Source organism: Telopea speciosissima, chromosome 7 (genome assembly GCF_018873765.1).
Source record: "Telopea speciosissima isolate NSW1024214 ecotype Mountain lineage chromosome 7, Tspe_v1, whole genome shotgun sequence".
Classification (NCBI taxonomy): Eukaryota; Viridiplantae; Streptophyta; class Magnoliopsida; order Proteales; family Proteaceae; genus Telopea; species Telopea speciosissima.
This window is the reverse complement of record NC_057922.1, coordinates 2,333,356-2,343,312: the sequence shown is the minus strand read 5'-3', so window position 1 is coordinate 2,343,312 and position 9,957 is coordinate 2,333,356. Positions and strand designations below refer to the sequence as shown.

The window sequence follows — 9,957 nt, the reverse complement described above, 5'->3', positions numbered from 1 at the left end:
CTAAGGGACCAGGATCCTCTGCAGTACCAATGGAGCGGCAGTGCACATCCGATGACACAGCACATCCGACGACACAGCGGAGGCCAGGTGGCACACATGGCACACATGGCCTCTATTGTGCCGTCGGATGTGCACTGTCGCCCCAGCGGTATTTCGAAGGATTTTACGAAAGAAGTTGGAGGAGATATGAGAAAGGTGGGAATGGGTGGTTTACATAACTAACCTATAATTAAGAAGTAGTTATATTTACAAAAAAAATAATAATAATATTTATAAAGGTCCAGATCCTCTACTGTCGAGCTGTCTGGTAGGACCATGCTATCGAGAGTTGAGACACAACAAGGTGGGGAATAACCGCCTTACCCCTGCCCGAGCGCCTTCCCTGAGCAGAGGAAAGGCGGTCATTCCTAACCTCACTGTGTCTCAACAGCACGATCTTGTCAGGCAGCTCGACAATAGAGGATCCAAATTGTATTTATAATCGGTTTCATCTAATAGAAGGTATTACCAAAAAAACAATCTAATGGAAGGTATGACTTTAGAAATCTCAAAATTATCTCCGAAGAGATGAGGTAGATTTCCTCACCCAAGCCAAGGCAAGGCTGTATGTGAAAAGCCTAAACACCTTTTTTCTCTCCTATATTTTCAATCTACATTCATATTTTCTCTCCTCCCTTTCTTGTGCACGCATCAGGTTCCCTTTGACTAGGGTTGTCAAACGGTCGAGTGGCTTGGTTTCAATAGGGCTAAATCAGTTTCAGTCTAGAAATGAGTGAGTTTAAAACTGAACTGTTAAAGAACTTCGGTTTTGGATTGGTTTCGGTTTTGGTTTGGTACGGTTTTGATTTGTTTTAGTTTTTCAATATCAGATTAATACCAATTTAGATCGATTTGTTTTTGGGTTTAAACCACAATAAAATCTTACATTCATAACTTATAGTGAGAAAAGATTCGATAGTTTTCTTTGATGAAAATGCATAGTTTAAAAACATAGAAATATTAGCACAAACATAATCAGATTTGAAGTTAACAGACAACCAAAATTAAGTGAGGTGTGCAAATATTTACAGAGAAATTATTTGTACAAAATAACAGCTAGACCCCTATCAAGTTGATTCGATAAACATCATCAAGACCATATCATTACAATAAACCCTTTGGTAACTCACGTATTATAAATTTCAACCATCATGAAAGATGATGATTGGTCTAAACTGTTCCTTCAATTGAAATTTGGGTATTTACTATTTAATAATCCTACCATAGAGAATTGAAGTAAATCATGATTACTGTACATATCATTATACAAGTAAACCATTTGTATAGGCTAATTTGTAGTCAATGTTTCCCTGTGGCACCTAAAACCAATTTTCAATGGAAACTCAGATTATAGAGAGAGTTACTTGGAGTAAAGAAATCGGTTGACATTTTTGTTAAACCTTAGGAAGATAAGTATATTGGAAAAGTGTTCCAAATATGTTTTTAGGTCCAGTCTTGACATTTTTAGTTTTATGTACAATTGACTTAATTTCATGGTGGTGATTTTATTCCAATGTTTGTTATGTCCATTGTCCATTGTGAATGCTGATAGTATATGGGGGGGGGTGATGATTGAGAAAATATAATAAAAGTTTTTACCATTAGGGATTTTCAGGTTATGCTTTTTGTCATGTTGTCCTTTAGAGCAATTACATTATTAAGGACAACTTAAACACTATCTTTTAGGACATGGTGTGATCTAATCCATTATAAAGAGGTACTGTAGCTAAAATCGTAATTGTACATTGCGCAACTCATAATTTAAAGAGAAAAAGTTGAAGAGAAAGAAAGAAAACATTGTTCTTCTTCAACCTTGGGATTCAGCCATTGAAGAAGTGATATTTGATGTCGATTGTTTGCATTCATTTGCAGAAACACACCACCTGTGTGTTCTAAGTAATCTCGAATCCCAATTGTTAGATTTTATGGATGTGTTTCATTGAGATTCTCGTTCTACAAAATTTTAAGATGGACAATAAATCGAATCGCTTCCACTGTTACCTTCGCGAACAAAACGTGTATTTCCGGTCTTTTCCCAAATACATGTGTGGCATGTTTTCAAAAAAATTGGAATCGGCTTGGGTGGATTGGTCACACCATTCCAATTTTTTCCAATCCCAAGAAAGGTGTTTTAGTTGATTCTTGGTCGATTCCTGATCGATTAAAAACCTTGCATGTGGTCCTTTGTATGGTACAAATATAACGGTTTACCGGGTGATAATAAGGAAATTAGACCCAAGTGTTGAGAAACTTTCAACCCTAACCCTATAGGTTTGTGTTTTTTATTTTTTCCTTCTTTATATTTGTTTGGGAGTGGGGAAGAGGAAAAAGTAAAGGTTCAAGAAAATAGAATCCGAAATGAGATTGATTCCAATCGATACCAATTACGAAAAGAAGCAAAAAAATTTCAAAAGTCAAAATATGTGATTTTTTGGAGTTTTAATTGAATAAACTTGGGGATCTTGCTACTATAAATTTCATCGGTTTTATGCTATTTTATTGACTAAAAAAGAAAATAAAAGAAAACAATGATCCGAAAAAGACAAAAAAAAATCAAACATGAAACCATAATATTCAAAAGAGGGTAGCAGAATTCAGTGAATCGAAAAGTTGAAAAAAAAAACAAAAACAAAAACAAAAAATGGAATCAAACATAAAACCAAAATATTCAAAAGAAGGTTGCAGAAATCAGTTTGAATTGGGATCAAGAGCCACAGGTACAGATTCAAATCAGATAATTCAACTAATCCGATCCAATTCCCATTCTGATTCCTCAAACCATGGGTTTGAGGTCGGAAGCTTGATCAAGGAATGCAAAGCAACATGTGAAACCATGGAAAATTTATCAGTGGATAGGTAACATCATATAATCTCTCTTCCCGTGCATCTGTTTTTTTTTTTTTTTCATCCAACACATCTGCTTGATAGGTCTAGAAATGGCAGGTCAGCTAATGTGTCATCAACAAGGTCGGTAGAGGGGGGGGGGGGAGCGGAATGAAAAGGCCAATGTATCATGGGGCATTGGGACCTAAGAAAGACAAAGTACAGCCATAGGCGGAGACTAGAGACACAATAGATTTCATTTCAAACATTTGTTAGAGCAGTTCCATCCTCCGTTAGGGAAGAAATGAATTTAAGGTGACTTTCACAATCCTGGGAATCAAGCCAGGCCACTGTTGATACGATAACCATACATTTGTGGATTGGAGTGCCACAGTTGTGTTTTGGACTGCACTTAGCTAGCTCATTCATCACCACTTGCTCAAACATCATCAATCTTCTGGTTCATTAGGGACACTAAGGAGCTTATGAGTTTTCACTGAACAGATCCTTTTTTCTTTCGTCTTCAATATATTCGATCCTTCCTTGATAGATTTTTATCCTCAATTGAGTTCCTTGACCTCACTCTCTAATGTTTTGCGTCTCTCAACACAACTTGGTGGTATGACGAATGACACGGATATCATACACAAGGGGCTTTCTTAATAATTGCTTCCATTCCATCACTGGCAGTCAATAGGCTATTTTCTTGCCACATTCACAGTCCTGACATCCCCTCCAAGGTATCTCTCTTTTTTTGTGGATTGCATTTACAGCTTACAGGACCACATAGAAACAATATGTGCCCCTTTTGTTGGCAAAATGAGTATCCAATCACCAACTTATCAGTCACTACCTGAACAAGAAGGTTCATACATGTACAAGGATCAATGGCTGCTTTTGGAACATATCAATAATCCAGCTCGAGTTTTTCGGAAGTAAAAAGACATAACAACAACTCAGTCTTGTCCCAACTAAATGGGGTCGGTAACCCTTCCTTACCACTTCTCCTAAGGTCATTTTAGGTATGCCCTTGGCTCTTTTGGTTCCTTCAATCTAAATTAAATCAATCCTTCATACTTAGGCATCCAAAGGCTTCCGTTGAACATGACCATGCCACCTCAAACGACTTTCTCATAACTTATCATGTATTGGAGCTACTCCCAAATCAGCACTAATATGATCAATCCTTACTTTTATCTTCCTAGTTTTGCCACTTATCCATCTCAACATCCCCATCTCTGCTACACTGAGTTTATATATATGATTCTTCTTAACTGCCCAACATTTCACACCACACATCATAACCAATCGTATGACTGTCCTATAAAATTTTCCTACCAAAAGCAGGTATTGCTAGTAATCCAAGTATAACTGAGATAAACTTGTACCAAGTACTTTTAACTGGTTCCTAAAATCTCATCCTGGATGTCAGCTATAAGAATCCAGGTCAGTGTTAAGTCCTAAATCCCACACAAGCAACAAGCAGTGAAAACAAGTCCTTCATAAGAGGAAACCTTGAACACAGGTCCTTCAACAGAAAGCAAAATATAGATACTACTCAAGCAACTCATACCCTCTTCAACCCAAAATAAAGCAAACTGATGCACATTAGAAAAGTAGAACTGATGGAAGGTCAAATACTTTAATCCCTTATGAGAATCACTTCCAATAAAGGGAAATACCAAGTTCAGATGCTCAGTATAACCCACTACAGTGGTCAAACTGGCCTACGGTCATGATAATACAGCGATACAGAAAAAAAAACCAGCCCAAACAAGCCAATCGCTGTACATCCGTGAGACAGCTCAAATCCTTAAATCATAAGCAGGCAGGAAATAAGTATGACTTTTAAGCCTCAGTTTCTCCATCCATCTGGATAGGATCATAGAGATTATAAATAGAATCACCATATCATACATTACAGACTGAAGCTTCCTCTTTCAACCACCTTTTTCAACTTGAATGAGCCATATTTCTCAACTATTCTAACTTAAACCCTACATTGTCATCATCCTTGGAGCTAAGTAGCATAAATTACTAATCCCATAATCAATCTTTCAAGAGTACAGAGGTGAACTTATGGGTTGAATCTCTTAAAAGGTTTTCAAGTAATCAAAGATCTATATCCACATTGCAAGGTTCCATCCATTAAAGAAAACAATGTTTTGGAGTGTAGGGCAGGCCTTCCAGCAAAGCTTCCCATTCAATTAGCCTCCAAGAATTTGTTCTTAAAATTGACAGGCTCGATCATGTGTCTGCGATGCTCTATCTGTGGCACACCTGGTGATAATATCATGGTGTAACCAGAATCAAACTCACCTTAATAATATGATCCTGAACCTCTCCCACTTAAGTAGCCATCACTCATGCGACGACTAGAGTAGGCAGATGAATATGAATCGGCACCAACCTGAACAAAGGGGGAAGAGAGAAAAAGGAGGAAGAAAAAGAGTGAGCGTAAATACCAAAAGGTGGTTGAAGTATGTCATGTAGTTAATGAACTATTTTCATCTAACAAAGACAGATGAACATACATCTTCTCCAGGAGACATGTAACCACGGGACATGTAATCCCTGCCATAGCTGGAGTACATTCCTCCAGCATCGCCTCTACTTGCCTCATCTGCACGAAGTGGACTTGGTAAACAATGTTCAAGATAGTCATTATAAACCAAAGCAACCCATTGTTGTATATCCATACCTCTGCTGTAACCCACACTTGATGTACGTGAGTCATACAACCCATAAGAATGCCCTGCAGAACTCCGACCACCTCCTTCATATCCTAGATGAGAACCACGCCCCACCCTAGCACAATGACCACAGAAATCAGAACCAACAGAAACGGCTATAGACTAATATGAGATAAGCTCAAGCCGATAATAACCTGGTGGACTCGTTTCCATAAGCATCATCATCATCATCATATGGCATGGCATCACTGCCTCTCCCATATTCGTAGCGAGCTTGTGATTGCCTAATTGTGGACTCAGCATAGCGAGGATGAAGCTCCTTCTAAGAACATTTGAAAGTATATCTAATCGGTAAATTAATGAGAAATAATAATGAATGACTGTACAAAACATATTAAAGAATCTAACCGAAGCAGAATGAGGACGCTTAGAGCCAGAAAGAGAAGGGTAATCACGACTATGGCTGTCACGGTAGGTCGAAGGCCGCTCCATTGGTCTTTCATAGCTTTCTTCAGCATAGAGAGGGGGAGGTCTACGAGCTGCACCACGAGAGGTGCTTCTAGGAGGACTATCTGGGTAGCCTGGTCCACTATAAGGGTAAGAATCTCTATAGGATGAGCGCCTCCCAGGACGAGCACTAGTGTAATCAGATGATCTGGGAAAAGGTTCATCATGCCGCACATAATCCCTCCTTGAGCTGCTCTTTCCATAAGCAGGACCTGATTGAAAGAAAATAATTTCCTACATAAGGCAAGGGAGAAGGGAGAAAACACACACACAAAATCTATTAATGGTCAGAGTCAATATCAGGAGTCACATACCAGGAGACATCTGATCGTAGGACCTTCTTGGAGAAAGCACTCTCCTTCTACCCCCGACTCTGTCGGATATGACATCCACCTGTGGATGTCTGTCCCTGGGACCAAGTGGCTGCTTATAACCACCACCATATGAGCTACGGCTTTGAGTGACTCGGTCACTGCGCCCTGCATACCTCCAGGAATCTGTAAGGGGCATACTGGAGCTCCAGGGAGCATTGCCACCCCGACTACCACTATGTCCAACTAAATAACCCCCTCTGGCATGTTTTGCTATCCTGCCTCTTTGGCGTGGTCTTGACAACCTTGCCCTAACCTTTACCTGTAATCCATGAATCCATGTGAATGCCAAGTAAATTTCATCAATAAACTTTTGCAAATAACCATCCAACAACATAGAAGTAGGCCAGTAACCAACCTTTTTGTCCCCATCACCCAGCTCAAGATCATTAATACCTTCAACACAAGCCATTGCAGAATCGTGTGTGTCAAATGTTATAAAGCCAAAATCTGTTCGTTTAGCAGCTGGCATATTCCTAGCAAGTTCAACCTTTTCAATCTTTCCATACTTTTCGAGATATTCTTTGACCCGGTCCTCATCCCAAGCAGCAGGCAGACCATCAATGAATATTGTTTTAACCTGTAACAACCACCACCATACTATTTATAAAACATTTAAGAACTCTATGCACTCAAAATCACATTTTCTGGGTGAAGAAGAATAAACACACTACTCTGGAACCTTGTCACATCCACATCTGGATAATGTAGTGTACTATTGTTGTTGTAGTTGTTTGAATGCTAAGGATGTTATTGTCACAATCCATGATAAAAAAGAGGATATGAAAAGATCACCAACATTGAATTGAGTGGCCTGGTACAGATAAGTTTAATTGAACAGGTGCATAAAATCATAAAATGAAGAAAACAGATGATACTTTTGCACAACATTGGCACTTAGGTTTTCACTTCCAACATCATAGCTAGGAGTGCAAGTAACAATTGATGGATTTAATATAAAAGGCTCCCCACTTCCTCTACAAGGAAAACAATTCTCCAGGCTTGCATAGGCATTTCTTATTTGTTTACTATTTGTGCCATTGCATAGACGAGGGATCTGGAAAAGGAGCCTTGGAGGTCTGCACTACACATATACAGTACTTAGGCATTTTAGATTTAAGACACTTGGATTCCATGGTGAACCGCTTGTTCCAGTGGAGGTCAAGGGTAGTTATTGACGTGGTGGATGCCTTGGCCAAACATGGGGTGATAAGAATATCTGTTATGGGCATAGTTTTCTTTTGTGAGATCTATGCATATTAACTTTTCTCTCTTTGTTTTGGAGGGTTTTGAACCTTTCTCCCATTTTAGGCTGTATGATTATCTTCAATTGTTTCTTTCTCCCTTCTTGATAGAAAATACCTCAAATAAAAAAGATGAACAAGAGGTACAACTCCAGCAGGCAGACCAAATGGCAACCTCAACAGAAAAAAGAAAAATAAAACAAATACAAGAACAACAAAACTATATATTCACCTTCCCTTTTAATTCTGCATCATTAAATGGGTTATTCCATCAATTTTCTTCAGGCTTAGTTTTTGGAAGGTCAGTAATTTGTCCATTAGTTTGATTTCCATGCTATTTGAAAGCTTATTCAGTTACTTTCTGATGAGATCAGAACTTGCAATTCAAATTTGTTTCGCGAGCCAATTCTAATTGCAGAGTGTTAGACTGTGATCAGATTTTTATTCCAGGAACTGTAATTTGTAACTTAATTGTGTAAATAGAAATATCTGACAACAGAAAAATTATTGAATAAATAATCTACGTACCTGAGACATAATTTCATCATCTGGTTCAATAGAAGTGTCTGCAAAGGAAACTTTAGCAGTCCGATCTGTACCAAACACAACGTCCCTCCTTTGCAAGAGCTTACATGCATCCAAGGCAACTGCTCTAGAAGGGAAATCAAGAAAAGCGAATCCCCGATTCATTCCTTCATTTCTAGTGTCTTTAACTAATGTCAAATCCTCGAAGTTATCAACACCATATTGTGCAAGCTTTTCTTTCAGCTGTAGAAGAAACAAAGTGATCCAACATAAAGAAATTTATGCAACAGAAATTGGGTTAGTAACTTGGGGTAAAACTAATTATATACAGGTTAGCTTAGGCGATGATCCTCATTAAATCATATCCCCATACTTACAGCTTCTTTTGTCCATGTCTTGCATATGTTGCCAACAAACAGAGTATCATTATCCTGACTTGGAGCTACTCCACACTGCTTTCCACTGACCTGAAAATCACAAACCAACATCTTAAATTAAAACCTCAAGAGACCAAAATAACTTGAGAAAAAGGAAAAGGAAAACAGCAAACCAACAGAACACAGTCAATACCGTTGGATGCTTAAGTTCATTGATGGCACGTCGAGCCTGCTCAACAGTTGCGAACCGTAGGAAAGCAAAGCCCTTGTTCTTATGAGTCACTGGGTTCTTCATAAGTCTGACCTCAGTGACCTCACCAACCTGACTGAAAACCTTCGTTAGATCCTCTTCAGTAGCATCTCGGTCCAATCCTCCAACAAAAATCTCGAATTGCTTCCGCTTGCGCCGCTCCTGCCTCTCCTTTGCCACATCATGGTGCTCCTCCTCTTCTTCACCATCAATCTCCTCAGCGTGTCCATCCTCCTCCCCCTCCCCTTCCATCATATAATCTCCATCAATTCTCTCCTCATAGTGTTCTTCCTCGCCTTCCATCCTCACATGCGCCCCGCCATACTCCTCCGCTTCAGAATTGGGGTAATTGTCTTCAAGCTCCAACCTTTCGGATCTATCAACCTCGTGATAACCAATGGGAATATCCTTCCCCTCCTTTTCCTCTGGTACAACAAAATATGAACAAAAAGACCCAAATCTCTCCGTGATTCTTTCTATGGTTTTTGTAAATCAAGTTCAACAATCAGAAACAAAATCAACAATTTCAATGTATTTTCCGCTAAACTCCTCCGGAGTTCCTTTTAGTCATCCTTTACTCACAGTTTGTACTAGGGTTTTAGGATTTCAGACTTATAACTCGTTTAATCTCAAGAAGAAACGAGAGGTTTGAATTTATTTATTTATTTTTTTAAGAGAAAAGTACCTTTCGGAGTTGGAGAGGGTTCTCGGTGTTCTTCGTAGTTTGTACTGACAGTGCTCTTGTTGGTGTTATTTTGAAGGGCTTCGGCTTCTTTTGGTTCTTCTTTTGTCTCTACAGGGGTTTTCACCGGTGTCTTCTTCTTCAATGCTGTTACCGTGGACGGTTTCTTCACTGCACGCGGCGGCATCGTTGATGGAACACAAGGAACACTAACCACAAAGCAGGAACTGCAGGCACAAGACAAGAATTGTCTTGAAGAAGGCAAGAAGAACCCAACAGCTTCACTTCACCTCTTCGAGTGGAAATTTTAATCTCAACCTATAATTGACTTGACTTGGCTTCGGCACTGTTCAGGAAAAGAACGAGAAATTAATTAGAGTAATTTCTCTCTTTAAATTGACTAGCATTGACTCTGATGCATGAATCTGACGCCGTTCAATTAACTA

General features: G+C 39.0%; 1 protein-coding gene across 2 annotated transcripts; it reads right to left on the bottom strand.

Moving 5' to 3' along the window:
* Positions 1–4,470: 4,470 nt before the first annotated feature.
* LOC122669401 (heterogeneous nuclear ribonucleoprotein Q-like) lies at positions 4,471–9,833 on the bottom strand. Of its 2 annotated transcripts, none has more exons than XM_043866161.1 (11): positions 9,515–9,833; positions 8,773–9,254; positions 8,580–8,669; positions 8,206–8,445; positions 6,792–7,013; positions 6,377–6,695; positions 5,964–6,274; positions 5,750–5,874; positions 5,564–5,670; positions 5,397–5,485; positions 4,471–5,272 (listed from the first exon to the last, which is right to left on the bottom strand). In XM_043866161.1, the coding sequence occupies exons 1-11, from the start codon at positions 9,696–9,698 to the stop codon at positions 5,183–5,185; spliced, it is 2,259 nt and encodes a 752-aa protein (XP_043722096.1). In that variant the 5' UTR covers positions 9,699–9,833; the 3' UTR covers positions 4,471–5,182. The 2 variants fall into 2 exon arrangements, with proteins under 2 accessions (XP_043722096.1, XP_043722095.1); XM_043866160.1 differs by having other exon boundaries at positions 5,750–5,877; positions 9,515–9,830.
* Between the last annotated feature and the right edge of the window lie 124 nt (positions 9,834–9,957).